General features: G+C 47.1%; 1 protein-coding gene across 1 annotated transcript in view; it reads left to right on the plus strand.

The window, feature by feature from the left end:
* The first annotated feature begins 11,130 nt into the window (after positions 1–11,130).
* The window catches only part of LOC129812491 (ATP-binding cassette sub-family B member 6-like), a 39,301-nt gene continuing 35,540 nt past the window's right edge, over positions 11,131–14,891 (plus strand). Inside the window, exon 1 of the mRNA XM_055864109.1 lies at positions 11,131–11,770. Coding sequence (XP_055720084.1) covers positions 11,428–11,770 — 343 coding nt within the window. The 5' untranslated portion in view covers positions 11,131–11,427. The remainder of the gene's footprint in view (positions 11,771–14,891) is intronic.

Genomic DNA, 14,891 nt, shown 5'->3' on the forward strand with positions numbered 1-14,891 from the left:
GTCCAGTAGGTAGGATTATCAGTGTCAAAATCCAGTAGGTAGGATTATCAGTGTCAAAATCCAGTAGGTAGGATTATCAGTGTCAAAGTCCAGTAGGTAGGATTATCAGTGTCAAAGTCCAGTAGGTAGGATTATCAGTGTCAAAGTCCAGTAGGTAGGATTATCAGTGTCAAAGTCCAGTAGGTAGGATTATCAGTGTCAAAGTCAAGGAGGTAGGATTATCAGTGTCAAAGTCCAGTAGGTAGGATTATCAGTGTCAAAGTCAAGGAGGTCGGATTATCAGTGTCAAAGTCCAGTAGGTCGGATTATCAGTGTCAAAGTCCAGTAGGTAGGATTATCAGTGTCAAAGTCCAGTAGGTAGGATTATCAGTGTCAAAGTCCAGTAGGTAGGATTATCAGTGTCAAAGTCCAGTAGGTAGGATTATCAGTGTCAAAGTCCAGTAGGTAGGATTATCAGTGTCAAAGTCCAGTAGGTAGGATTATCAGTGTCAAAGTCCAGTAGGTAGGATTATCAGTGTCAAAGTCCAGTAGGTAGGATTATCAGTGTCAAAGTCCAGTAGGTAGGATTATCAGTGTCAAAGTCCAGTAGGTAGGATTATCAGTGTCAAAGTCCAGTAGGTAGGATTATCAGTGTCAAAGTCAAGGAGGTCGGATTATCAGTGTCAAAGTCCAGTAGGTAGGATTATCAGTGTCAAAGTCCAGTAGGTAGGATTATCAGTGTCAAAGTCCAGTAGGTCGGATTATCAGTGTCAAAGTCCAGTAGGTCGGATTATCTGTTTCCAAGTCAAGGAGGTCGGCGTATCTGTGTCAAAGTCAACAGTCAAGAGAATACTTCACCAGAGTAAATACAGAGGGTTTACCACAAGATGTAAACCATTGGTAAGCCTCAGTAACAGGAAGAGCAGATTAGAGTTTCACAGCCGTCAACCTGTTTGACACAGCCGTCAACCTGTATGGAACAGAGCTGTCAACCTGTACGGAACAGCCGTCAACCTGTACGGAACAGCCGTCAACCTGTACGGAACAGCCGTCAACCTGTACGGAACAGCCGTCAACCTGTACGGAACAGCCGTCAACCTGTACGGAACAGCCGTCAACCTGTACGGAACAGCCGTCAACCTGTACGGAACAGCCATCAACCTGTACGGAACAGCCATCAACCTGTACGGAACAGCCGTCAACCTGTACGGAACAGCCGTCAACCTGTACGGAACAGCCGTCAACCTGTACGGAACAGCCGTCAACCTGTACGGAACAGCCGTCAACCTGTACGGAACAGCCGTCAACCTGTATGGAACAGAGCTGTCAACCTGTATGGAACAGTTGTCAACAGCTGTCAATGTGTTGGTCCTTAAATGAAACTGGTATACTTTTTTATTTATCACAATTTTCTATAACCAATTGTGGGTTAATGCCGACAGACAAGGTCCTTACCTGCTCCCCCATGCTGCCTCCTCCATTTTTGCGGTCATCCTGCAGTCAGTTGGTTGTAATTTTGGATAGAGCAGACATTTCCATATCTTCTTATGGCTGCAGGGGCAGTATTGAGTAGCTTGGATGAAAGGTGCACAGAGTAAACGGCCTGCTCCTCAGTCATAGTTGCTAATATATGCATATTATTATTACTATTGGATAGAAAACACTCTGAAGTTAATAAAACTGTTTGAATCATGTCTGTGAGTATAACAGAACTCATATGGCAGGCAAAAACCTGAGAAGAAATCCAACCAGGAAGTGAGAAATCTGAGGTTGGTCGATTTTCAATTCATCGCCTATTGAATACACAGTGGGATATGGATCTGTTTGCACTTCCTACGGCTTCCACTAGATGTCAACAGTCTGTAGAACCTTGAATGAAGCTTCTACTGTGATGTGGAGCCGGATGGGAGCTGTTTGAGTCAGTGGTCTGGCAGAGAGCCAGGTCCTGGTCATGCGCATTCCACATGATATCAACCTGCGTTCCATTACTTCTATAGACACAAAGGAATTCTCCGGTTGGAACGTTATTGAATATTTATGATAACATCCTAAAGATTGATTCTCTACTTAGTTTGACAAGTTTCTTCGACCTGTAATATAACTTTTTGAAGTTTTCGTCCGACGTTCGCCTGGACCTGCACGAGCGTTTGCATTTGTGTACTAAACACGCTAACAAAAATAGCAATTTGGACATATATGATGGACATTACCGAACAAAACGAACGTTTCTTGTGGGAGTCCTGGGAGTGCATTCCGACGAAGATCAGCAAAGGTAAGTAAAGATTAATAATGCTTTTTATGAGTTTTTTTGACTGCACAATTTGGCGGGTAACTGTATGGCTGGCTTCTGTGGCTGAACGCTGTTCTCAGATTATTGAATATTGTGCTTTTGCCGTAAAGCTTTTTGAAATCTGACACAGCGGTTGCATTAAGAACAAGTGTATCTTTAATTCTATGTAAAACATGTATCTTTCATCAAAGTATACGATGAGTATTTCTGTTATTTGACGTGGCTCTCTACAATTTCTCCGGATATTTTGGAGGCATTTCTGAACATGGCGCCAATGTAAACTGAGGTTTTTGGATATAAATATGAACTTAATCAAACAAAACATAAATGTATTGTGTAACATGAAGTCCTATGAGTGTCATCTGATGAAGATCATCAAAGGTTAGTGATTAATTTGATCTCTATTTCTGCTTTTTGTGACTCCTCTCTTTGGCTGGAAAAATGGCTGTGCTTATTGTGGTTTTGGTGGTGACCTAACATAATCGTTTGTGGTGCTTTCGCTGAAAAGCAGATTTGAAATCGGACACTTTGGTGGGATTAACAACAAGATTACCTTTAAAATGGTATAAGATACTTGTATGTTTGAGGAATTTTAATTATGAGGTTTCTGTTGTTTGAATTTGACGCCCTGCACTTTCACTGGCTGTCATATCATCCCGTTAACGGGATTGCAGCCATAAGAAGATATATTTGCGTGACATAACTCCACCAGTCCTATGTATGATGTCATTTACAAAGATTATACCGTTATTAACCATTTTCAATATAAATATTTAAAAAAAATTCATCTAAATTTGAGTTTGATACAGTTTACTACAGTACTTCTTTAACCCACCTCTTTAAGGAATACCTAGGATAGGATAAAGCAATCCTTCTAATCCCCCCCCCTTAAAAGATTTAGATCCACTATTGTAAAGTGGCTGTTCCACTGGATGTCATTAGGTGAATGCACCAATTTGTAAGTCGCTCTGGATAAGAGCGTCTGCTAAATGACTTAAATGTAAATGTAATGTTGTTTATGCTCCTGGTTGCCCTGTTTCCAAGGCAACGGGCACTAAATCTTAAATGTAAATGTACTTTACATGTATTCTGCACTGTTGAGGAAGAGCTGCAAGTAAACAATTTCACCGTTTACATCTGCTGTATCCTGTGCCAAATACGCTTTGATTTGATACCTTGTTGTTTAAGACATAGTGAAACTATCACCAGTCCTATATCCTTTAATTCAAACATGTTTACCCAATGTGCTGAAACACGGTATACTAACACAAACCTGGGAGAACAAATACACCACTGGTCAACACAGTAGGTCCAATCTGCAAAGATACCGTTCAGTAATCTGAGACGTCAACATGAGGGACAAGACGGGTTGTTTCGGTAACTTGATCACACGTTGCTTGTTTCTCTGTCGTCTTCTTAGGTCATAGGCTACTTGGCATCGGTGTGTCGTCAGAGGTTTAGATGGGCCCCAGCTCCCCCTGAGGTCTCCTCTGACAGATTATTATTATTTAAATAATTTTACATAAATGTGTAAAAATAACTTCATCATCATCACCGACAAATCCACTATAATTGAGAATTTCAATAAGCATTTTTCTACGGCTGGCCATGCTTTCCACCTGGCTACCCCTACCCGGGACAACAGCACTGCCCTCCCCTCTGCTACTCGCCCAAGCCTTCCCCATTTCTCTTTCTCCCAAATACAGTCAGCTGATGTTCTTAATGAGCTGCAAAATCTGGACCCTTACAAATCAGCCGGGCTAGATAATCTGGACCCTTTCTTTCTAAAACTATCTGCTGAAATTGTTGCCACCCCTATTACTAGCCTCTTCAACCTCTCTTTCGTGTCGTCTGAGATACCCAAAGATTGGAAAGCAGCTGCGGTTATCCCCCTCTTCAAAGGGGGGGACACCCTTGACCCTAACTGCTACAGACCTATATCTATCCTACCCTGCCTTTCTAAGGTCTTCGAAAGCCAAGTCAACAAACAGATTACCGACCATTTCGAATCACACCACACCTTCTCCGCTATGCAATCTGGTTTCAGAGCTGGTCATGGGTGCACCTCAGCCACGCTCAAGGTCATAAACGATATCGTAACCGCCATCGATAGGAAACAATACTGTGCAGCCGTATTCATTGACCTGGCCAAGGCTTTTGACTCTGTCAATCACCACATCCTCATTGGCAGACTCGACAGCCTTGGTTTCTCTAATGATTGCCTCGCCTGGTTCACCAACTACTTCTCTGATAGAGTTCAGTGTGTCAAATCGGAGGGTCTGTTGTCCGGGCCTCTGGCAGTCTCTATGGGGGTGCCACAGGGTTCAATTCTTGGACCGACTCTCTTCTCTGTTTACATCAATGATGTCGCTCTTGCTGCTGGTGATTCTCTGATCCACCTCTACGCAGACGACACTATTCTGTATACTTCTGGCCCTTCTTTTGACACTGTGTTAACAACCCTCCAGGCGAGCTTCAATGCCATACAACTCTCCTTCCGTGGCCTCCAACTGCTCTTAAATACAAGTAAAACCAAATGCATGCTCTTCAACCGATCGCTGCCTGCTCCGGCCCGCCTGTCCAACATCACTACTTTGGACGGCTCTGACTTAGAATATGTGGACAACTACAAATACCTAGGTGTCTGGTTAGACTGTAAACTCTCCTTCCAGACCCACATCAAACATCTCCAATCCAAAGTCAAATCTAGAATTGGCTTCCTATTCCGCAACAAAGCATCCTTTACTCATGCTGCCAAACATACCCTTGTAAAACTGACCATCCTACCAATCCTCGACTTCGGTGATGTCATTTACAAAATAGCCTCCAAAACCCTACTCAATAAATTGGATGCAGTCTATCACAGTGCCATCCGTTTTGTCACCAAAGCCCCATATACTACCCACCACTGCGACCTGTACACTCTCGTTGGCTGGCCCTCGCTTCATACTCGTCGCCAAACCCATTGGTTCCAGGTCATCTACAAGACCCTGCTAGGTAAAGTCCCCCCTTATCTCAGCTCGCTGGTCACCATAGCAGCACCTACCCGTAGCACGCGCTCCAGCAGGTATATCTCTCTAGTCACCCCCAAAACCAATTCTTCCTTTGGACGCCTCTCCTTCCAGTTCTCTGCTGCCAATGACTGGAACGAACTACAAAAATCTCTGAAACTGGAAACACCTATCTCCCTCACTAGCTTTAAGCACCAGCTGTCAGAGCAGCTCATAGATTACTGCACCTGTACATAACCCATCTACAATTTAGCCCAAACAACTACCTCTTTACCTACTGTATTTATTTATTAATTTATTTTGCTCCTTTGCACCCCATTATTTCTGTCTCTACTTTGCACTTTCTTCCAATGCAAACCAACCATTCCAGTGTTTTTTTTAGTTTTTTTTTTTTTTTTTTTTTTTAGTTTTTATTTTACTTGCTGTGTTGTACTCACTTCGCCTCCATGGCCTTTTTATATTTTTATTTATTTATACATATATCTGTTTGCCTTCACCCCCCTTATCTCACCTCACTTGCTCACATTGTATATACTGTAGACTTATTTTTTTCACTGTATTATTGACTATATGTTTGTTTTTACTCCATGTGTAACTATGTGTTGTTGTATGTGTCGAACTGCTTTGCTTTATCTTGGCCAGGTCGCAATTGTAAATGAGAACGTGTTCTCAATTTGCCTACCTGGTTAAATAAAGGTTAAATAAAAAATAAAAATAAAATAAAAATTTCCTTAAATTCAAAAAGGCACTCGCACATCTGAGCAATCTTTTTTAGGCAGGTGCCATGGTAACAGTTGAACAAGATGAAGGAAAAAGGAAACCGGCCGCTGCTCTTGATAGTATCACTGATCTTTAATAAGCTTTACGTATCGACCTCAAGGCCTGGGTCAGAGCTTTGAAGAAAGGCCTTGAGGTCGATACGTAAAGCTTATTAAATATCGGTGATACTATCAAGAGCAGTGGGCGGTTTCCTTGTTCAACTGTTACCATGCACCTGCCTAAAAAAGATTGTTATGGTTAGGGGTTAGGGTAGGGGTTATGGTTAGGGGGTAGGGGTTATGGTTAGGGGGTAGGGGTTATGGTTAGGGGGTAGGGGTTATGGTTAGGGGTTAGGGTAGGGGTTATGGTTAGGGGTTAAGGGTTAGGGTAGGGGTTACAGTTAGGGGTTAGGGTAGGGGTTATGGTTAGGGGTTAGGGTAGGGGTTATGGTTAGGGGTTAGGGTAGGGGTTAGGGTAGGGGTTATGGTTAGGGGAGGGGGTAGGGGTTAGGGGAGGGGTTAGGTTAGGGGTTATGGTTAGGGGGTAGGGGTTAGGGTAGGGGTTATGGTTAGGGGGTAGGGGATGGGTTATGGTTAGGGGGTAGGGGAGGGGTTATGGTTAGAGGGTAGGGGTTAGGGTAGGGGTTATGGTTAGGGGGTAGGGGTTATGGTTAGGGGTTAGGGGAGGGGTTAGGTTAGGGGTTATGGTTAGGGGGTAGGGGATGGGTTATGGTTAGGGGGTAGGGGAGGGGTTATGGTTAGAGGGTAGGGGTTAGGGTAGGGGTTATGGTTAGGGGGTAGGGGTTATGGTTAGGGGTTAGGGGAGGGGTTATGGTTAGGGTAGGGGTTATGGTTAGGGGTTATGGTTAGGGGAGGGGTTATGGTTAGGGTGTAGGGGTTAGGGTAGGGGTTATGGTTAGGGGGTAGGGGTTATGGTTAGAGGGTAGGGGTTATGGTTAGGGGGTAGGGGTTATGGTTAGGGGGGAGGGGTTAGGGTAGGGGTTATGGTTAGGGTAGGGGTTATGGTTAGGGTATGGGTTAGGGTAGGGGTTATGGTTAGGGGAGGGGTTATGGTTAGGGGGTAGGGGGTTATGGTAGGGGTTAGGGTAGAGGTTAGGGTAGGGGTTATGGTTAGGGGGTAGGGGTTAGGGTAGAGGTTGTGGTTAGGGTAGAGCTTAGGGTAGGGGTTATGGTTAGGGGGTAGGGGTTAGGGTAGAGTTTAGGGGTAGGGGTTATGGTTAGGGTAGAGGTTATGGGTAGGGATTAGGGTAGGGGTTATGGTTAGGGGGTAGAGGTTAGGGTTAGGGATTAGGGTAGGGGTTATGGTTGGGGGGTAGGGGTTAGGGGAGGGGTTATGGGTACATTTACATTACATTTAAGTCATTTAGCAGACGCTCTTATCCAGAGCGACTTACAAATTGGTGCATTCACCTTATGACATCCAGTGGAACAGCCACTTTACAATAGTGCATCTAAATCTTTTAAGGGGGGGGGCAGAATGATTGCTTTATCCTATCCTAAGTATTCCTTAAAGAGGTGGGGTTTCAGGTGTCTCCGGAAGGTGGTGATTGACTCCGCTGTCCTGGCGACGTGAGGGAGTTTGTTCCACCATTGGGGTGCCAGAGCAGCGAACAGTTTTGACTGGGCTGAGCGGGAACTGTATTTCCTCAGTGGTAGGGAGGCGAGCAGGCCAGAGGTGGATGAACGCAGTGCCTTTGTTTGGGTGTAGGGCCTGATCAGAGCCTGAAGGTACTGAGGTGCCGTTCCCCTCACAGCTCCGTAGGCAAGCACCATGGTCTTGTAGCGGATGCGAGCTTCAACTGGAAGCCAGTGGAGAGAGCGGAGGAGCGGGGTGACGTGAGAGAACTTGGGAAGGTTGAACCCCAGACGGGCTGCGGCGTTCTGGATGAGTTGTAGGGGTTTAATGGCACAGGCAGGGAGCCCAGCCAACAGCGAGTTGCAGTAATCCAGACGGGAGATGACAAGTGCCTGGATTAGGACCTGCGCCGCTTCCTGTGTGAGGCAGGGTCGTACTCTGCGGATGTTGTAGAGCATGAACCTACAGGAACGGGCCACCGCCTTGATGTTAGTTGAGAACGACAGGGTGTTGTCCAGGATCACGCCAAGGTTCTTAGCGCTCTGGGAGGAGGACACAATGGAGTTGTCAACCGTGATGGCGAGATCATGGAACGGGCAGTCCTTCCCCGGGAGGAAGAGCAGCTCCGTCTTGCCGAGGTTCAGCTTGAGGTGGTGATCCGTCATCCACACTGATATGTCTGCCAGACATGCAGAGATGCGATTCGCCACCTGGTCATCAGAAGGGGGAAAGGAGAAGATTAATTGTGTGTCGTCTGCATAGCAATGATAGGAGAGACCATGTGAGGTTATGACAGAGCCAAGTGACTTGGTGTATAGCGAGAATAGGAGAGGGCCTAGAACAGAGCCCTGGGGGACACCAGTGGTGAGAGCGCGTGGTGAGGAGACAGATTCTCGCCACGCCACCTGGTAGGAGCGACCTGTCAGGTAGGACGCAATCCAAGCGTGGGCCGCGCCGGAGATGCCCAACTCGGAGAGGGTGGAGAGGAGGATCTGATGGTTCACAGTATCGTAGACGTTATGGTTAGGGTAGGGGTTATGGTTAGGGTAGGGGTTATGGTAGGGGTAGAGGTTAGGGTAGAGGTTAGGGTAGAGGTTAGGGGGTAGGGGTTAGGGTAGAGGTTAGGGTAGAGGTTATGGTTAGGGGGTAGGGGTTAGGGTAGGGGTTATGGTTAGGGGGTAGGGGTTATGGTAGAGGTTATGGTTAGGGTAGAGGTTAGGGTAGGGGTTATGGTTAGGGGGTAGGGGTTAGGGTAGAGGTTGTGGTTAGGGTAGAGCTTAGGGTAGGGGTTATGGTTAGGGGGTAGGGGTTAGGGTAGAGTTTAGGGGTAAGGGTTATGGTTAGGGTAGAGGTTATGGGTAGGGATTAGGGTAGGGGTTATGGTTAGGGGGTAGGGGTTAGGGTAGGGGTTATGGGTAGGGGTTATGGTTAGGGTAGGGGTTATGGTTAGGGTAGGGGTTATGGTTAGGGGTTATGGTTAGGGCAGGGTAGGGGTTATGGTTAGGGGAGGGGTTATGGTTAGGGGAGGGGTTATGGTAGGGGTTATGGTTAGGGGGGAGGGGTTATGGTTAGGGGGGAGGGGTTATGGTTAGGGGGAGGGGTTATGGGAGGGGTTAGGGGAGGGGTTATGGTTAGGGGAGGGGTTATGGGGAGGGTCGTACCAAGTATCCCAGATAGCACTGTCTCACTTCCAAGAGTTGCTGAATTTTGTCTTCACTCTCACAAACAGGTAAAATTATACAATGTACAACAGCTCGCCATGCGCACTGCTCGACTAATGAGGAGCAAACAGACAGGAGACAACGATACAATGTAACAACTTCCAGGAGCAAACAGACAGGAGACAATGATACAATGTAACAACTTCCAGGAGCAAACAGACAGGAGACAACGATACAATGTAACAACTTCCAGGAGCAAACAGACAGGAGACAACGATACAATGTAACAACTTCCAGGAGCAAACAGACAGGAGACAACGATACAATGTAACAACTTCCAGGAGCAGACAGACAGGAGACAACGATACAATGTAACAACTTCCAGGAGCAGACAGACAGGAGACAACGATACAATGTAACAACTTCCAGGAGCAAACAGACAGGAGACAACGATACAATGTAACAACTTCCAGGAGCAGACAGACAGGAGACAACGATACAATGTTACAACTTCCATGAGCAAACAGACAGGAGACAACGATACAATGTAACAACTTCCAGGAGCAAACAGACAGGAGACAACGATACAATGTAACAACTTCCAGGAGCAAACAGACAGGAGACAACGATACAATGTAACAACTTCCAGGAGCAAACAGACAGGAGACAACGATACAATGTAACAACTTCCAGGAGCAAACAGACAGGAGACAACGATACAATGTAACAACTTCCAGGAGCAAACAGACAGGAGACAACGATACAATGTTACAACTTCCACGAGCAAACAGACAGGATACAACGATACAATGTAACAACTTCCAGGAGCAAACAGACAGGAGACAACGATACAATGTAACAACTTCCAGGAGCAGACAGACAGGAGACAACGATACAATGTAACAACTTCCAGGAGCAAACAGATAGGAGACAACGATACAATGTAACAACTTCCAGGAGCAAACAGACAGGAGACAACGATACAATGTAACAACTTCCAGGAGCAGACAGACAGGAGACAACGATACAATGTAACAACTTCCAGGAGCAAACAGACAGGAGACAACGATACAATGTAACAACTTCCAGGAGCAAACAGATAGGAGACAACGATACAATGTAACAACTTCCAGGAGCAAACAGACAGGAGACAACGATACAATGTAACAATGATACAACATGTAACAACTTTGCTTGTAACTGCGTTAGAAAGAAGTATTAACGCTGAATTGACCTCTATTCAAACTGGACAATGGCAGGGCAGACCCTCTCACATGACCACACGCCCGGTCATGTGAAAAATACCACCCATACCATAGAGAATGATAGAGGCCTCTAGTAGTCAAAAGGCTGCATTAAGCATGGGCAGCGCCATTGAGAGCTTCCACCATTTTATAATATTGTCAACTGTGTGGGACTTCCAACTTCAATGGCTGATCCCTCGTTGTGACCCTGTTTGAGTCGTGTCCAACCGGGTCATCAGGCGAGATCAGCCAATCGCGAAGAAGACAAGTAACTACTTTTAAAATGGTGATAGCATCAATTGGCGCTGCCCATGCTCTCACAGACACTACAACGGCACAGATACAAAGACGAGTCCTCTATCTTTCTCTATGGTCCATCCTGACTGCTAAGTAGAGAAAAAAGGTGTTATTATGTTATCTCTATAAACCAACGTGTTCATATATTGACCACTTGAACGGTCAGTCCCTTGACAGACATGTTTAATATCACTCTTTTTGAGGCATGCAAATTCTATCGTCCTCTCTCCCTGATCGCTACACGTAAGTTAAGAACGCAGGACGTGCTGACCGCGCAGTTCGCCCCCCCCCCAAAAAGAAACATACAGCGACATGGAAACATCGGTATGTGGCGGCTGACGACCCTCTGTTGAACATTTAGTTAGACCCGGAGGAACGAGGAACAAGTAGGCAAGGTCCTCTGGTCTAGTTTATCAAATGGCAAGTCAAGATGCAAAAGGAGCTGGAATTACTCTGACTATTGAGGTAAACATCTATTTATATTTCCGTTGTTAGGCATACAGTATATAACGTATGAAAATTCGACACGAGGGGTTGATAATGTTGTATTTTGTTATTGGTTGACCTGTTTATGTTGTTTTTGTATTTTAATGCGTTACACATCAGTGTTGTCACGGCGAGCTTCAACAGTTGTAGTATTTCCCGAAAGTTATTTGTTCCTTTTGTTTCTTAAAAGAAGTGTCACTCTTCCCTCATTACAGCCTGACAAAAGAAGACAACAGAAAGAAAGCGAACAGTCCTTCCCATCCACATCAAAGTCGTCCCAGACCGAGTCAACATGGCATGGTTTTGGGCAGAAGGTGCGTCTCCTGGCCCCTTACCTGTGGCCCCGGGGCAGCCTGTCTCTTCAGTTAATGGTCCTGCTCTGTCTGGCCCTACTGGCCATGGAAAGGGTCATTAACGTCTTTGTCCCCATCTACTCCAAAAACATAGGTGAGACTGTCCTCCATCAACATAGGTGAGACTGTCTGTCCCTACTGGTGTCCCTACAGGTATCCTTACAGGTGTCCCTACAGGTATCCCTACTGGTGTCCCTACTGGTGGCCCTACAGGTGACCTTACAGGTGGCCCTACAGGTGTCCCTACAGGTGTCCCTACTGGTGTCCCTACAGGTGTCCCTACAGGTGTCCCTACAGGTATCCCTACAGGTGTCCCTACAGGTATCCCTACAGGTATCCCTACAGGTATCCCTACAGGTGTCCCTACAGGTATCCCTACAGGTATCCCTACAGGTGTCCCTACAGGTATCCCTACAGGTGGCCCTACAGGTATCCCTACTGGTGTCCCTACTGGTGTCCCTACTGGTGTCCCTACTGGTGTCCCTACTGGTGTCCCTACTGGTGTCCCTACTGGTGTCCCTACTGGTGTCCCTACTGGTGTCCCTACTGGTGTCCCTACAGGTATCCCTACAGGTGTCCCTACAGGTGGCACCACAGGTATCCCTACAGGTGTCCCTACAGGTGTCCCTACAGGTATCCTTACTGGTGTCCCTACAGGTGGCACCACAGGTGGCCCTACAGGTGTCCCTACAGGTGGCACCACAGGTCTTGGGTGGTGGTTACTACACTGCTGCCATTATACCCTCGATATCCTCTGACTTTGTACTTCAATACTGTCTGATTCCTAGTTGAATGTGCGGTTGTATTGAAGACCCCTGTCCTGTTGGCTGTAAGTACTCAGCTGCAGTAAAACGTTTAGAACAGCAGGGGGCAGTGTCTGCAAACAGATTTGGAACAATCCCAACGTTGACCACATTAAAATCAAATCAAATCAATTTTATTAGTCACATACACATGGTTAGCAGATGTTAATGCGAGTGTAGCGAAATGCTTGTGCTTCTGGTTCCGACAATGCAGTAATAACAACAAGTAATCTAACCTAACAATTCCGCAACTACTAATATGTACATAAAGATATATGAATGAGTGATGGTACAGACGGCATAGGCAAGATGCAGTAGATGGTATAGAGTACAGTATATACATATGAGATGAGTACTGTAGGGTATGTAAACATAAAGTGGCATAGTTTAAAGTGGCTAGTGGTACATGTATTACATAAAGATGGCAAGATGCAGTAGATGATATAGAGTACAGTATATACATATGACATGAGTAATGTAGGGTATGCAAACATTATATTAAGTGGCATTGTTTAAAGTGGCTAGTGGTACATTTTTACATAATTTCCATCAATTCCCATTTTTAAGGTGGCTGGAGCTGAGTCAGTTTGTTGGCAGCGGCCGCTAAATGTTAGTGGTGGCTGTTTAACAGTCTGATGGCCTTGAGATAGAAGCTGTTTTTCAGTCTCTCGGTCCCTGCTTTGATGCACCTGTACTGACCTCGCCTTCTGGATGATAGCGGGGTGAACAGGCAGTGGCTCGGGTGGTTGTTGTCCTTGATGATCTTTATGGCCTTCCTGTGACATCGGGTGGTGTAGGTGTCCTGGAGGGCAGGTAGTTTGCCCCCGGTGATGCGTTCTGCCGACCTCACTACCCTCTGGAGAGCCTTACGGTTGTGTGCGGAGCAGTTGCCGTACCAGGCGGTGATACAGCCCGACAGGATGCTCTCGATTGTGCATCTGTAGAAGTTTGTGAGTGCTTTTGGTGACAAGCCGAATTTCTTCAGCCTCCTGAGGTTGAAGAGGCGCTGCTGCGCCTTCTTCACAACGCTGTCTGTGTGGGTGGACCAATTCAGTTTGTCCGTGATGTGTACACCGAGGAATTGCATTAGTTTGACTGTACTTTATTTTATTTTTTTAAAGAAGCCAGCCTCTCCAGAGTCCTTGTCAGACTCCAGAGTTTTTACATGGAATATCAACAGAAACCAATAGGAATCCTTCTAGTAGTATTTGTTCTAGGACATGGAGGAGGTGGGACGGTACACAGATAATACTAAGACAATATGTAATATATAATAGATAATACAAACAGTATGGCTTTAGACTCTCCACAACAACAGAAAGTGACATAAAAAGAAAAAGACAGTCATTTTTTTTAATCAAGAGTAATGAAATTAAATGTTTTAAGCTCTGTATTTGTTTTGATGTAGTAGCGTGGTCTAAGGGCCCTCGCTGTCCCTGTGTGAGCAGTCCCCCGTGTCCCTGTGTGAGCAGTCCCCCGTGTCCCTGTGTGAGCAGTCCCCCGTGTCCCTGTGTGAGCAGTCCCTCGCTGTCCCTTGTTGTTTTGGGACAACTGAATGTGGGACCGTCTCCTGTCCCCTAAACCTTCAGTCAAGTCCCCTCTCCCCTCTGCTCTGAGCCCCCTCTCCCCTCTGCTCTGAGCCCCCTCTCCCCTCAGCTCTGAGCCCCCTCTCCCCTCAGCTCTGAGCCCCCTCTCCCCTCTCCCCTCAGCTCTGAGCCCCCTCTCCCCTCTGCTCTGAGCCCCCTCTCCCCTCAGCTCTGAGCCCCCTCTCCCCTCAGCTCTGAGCCCCCTCTCCCCTCTCCCCTCAGCTCTGAGCCCCCTCTCCCCTCTGCTCTGAGTCCCCTCTCCCCTCAGCTCTGAGTCCCCTCTCCCCTCAGCTCTGAGCCCCCTCTCCCCTCAGCTCTGAGTCCCCTCTCCCCTCTCCCCTCAGCTCTGAGCCCCCTCTCCCCTCTGCTCTGAGCCCCCTCTCCCCTCAGCTCTGAGCCCCCTCTCCCCTCAGCTCTGAGTCCCCTCTCCCCTCAGCTCTGAGCCCCCTCTCCCCTCAGCTCTGAGTCCCCTCTCCCCTCTGCTCTGAGTCCCCTCTCCCCTCAGCTCTGAGTCCCCTCTCCCCTCAGCTCTGAGTCCCCTCTCCCCTCAGCTCTGAGCCCCCTCTCCCCTCAGCTCTGAGCCCCCTCTCCCCTCTCCCCTCAGCTCTGAGCCCCCTCTCCCCTCTCCTCTCTGCTCTGAGCCCCCTCTCCCCTCTCCCCTCAGCTCTGAGTCCCCTCTCCCCTCTGCTCTGAGTCCCCTCTCCCCTCTGCTCTGAGTCCCCTCTCCCCTCTGCTCTGAGTCCCCTCTCCCCTCTGCTCTGAGTCCCCTCTCCCCTCAGCTCTGAGCCCCCTCTCCCCTCAGCTCTGAGTCCTTTCTCCCCTCTGC

This window comes from Salvelinus fontinalis, chromosome 16, assembly GCF_029448725.1.
Source record: "Salvelinus fontinalis isolate EN_2023a chromosome 16, ASM2944872v1, whole genome shotgun sequence".
Taxonomy (NCBI): domain Eukaryota; kingdom Metazoa; phylum Chordata; class Actinopteri; order Salmoniformes; family Salmonidae; genus Salvelinus; species Salvelinus fontinalis.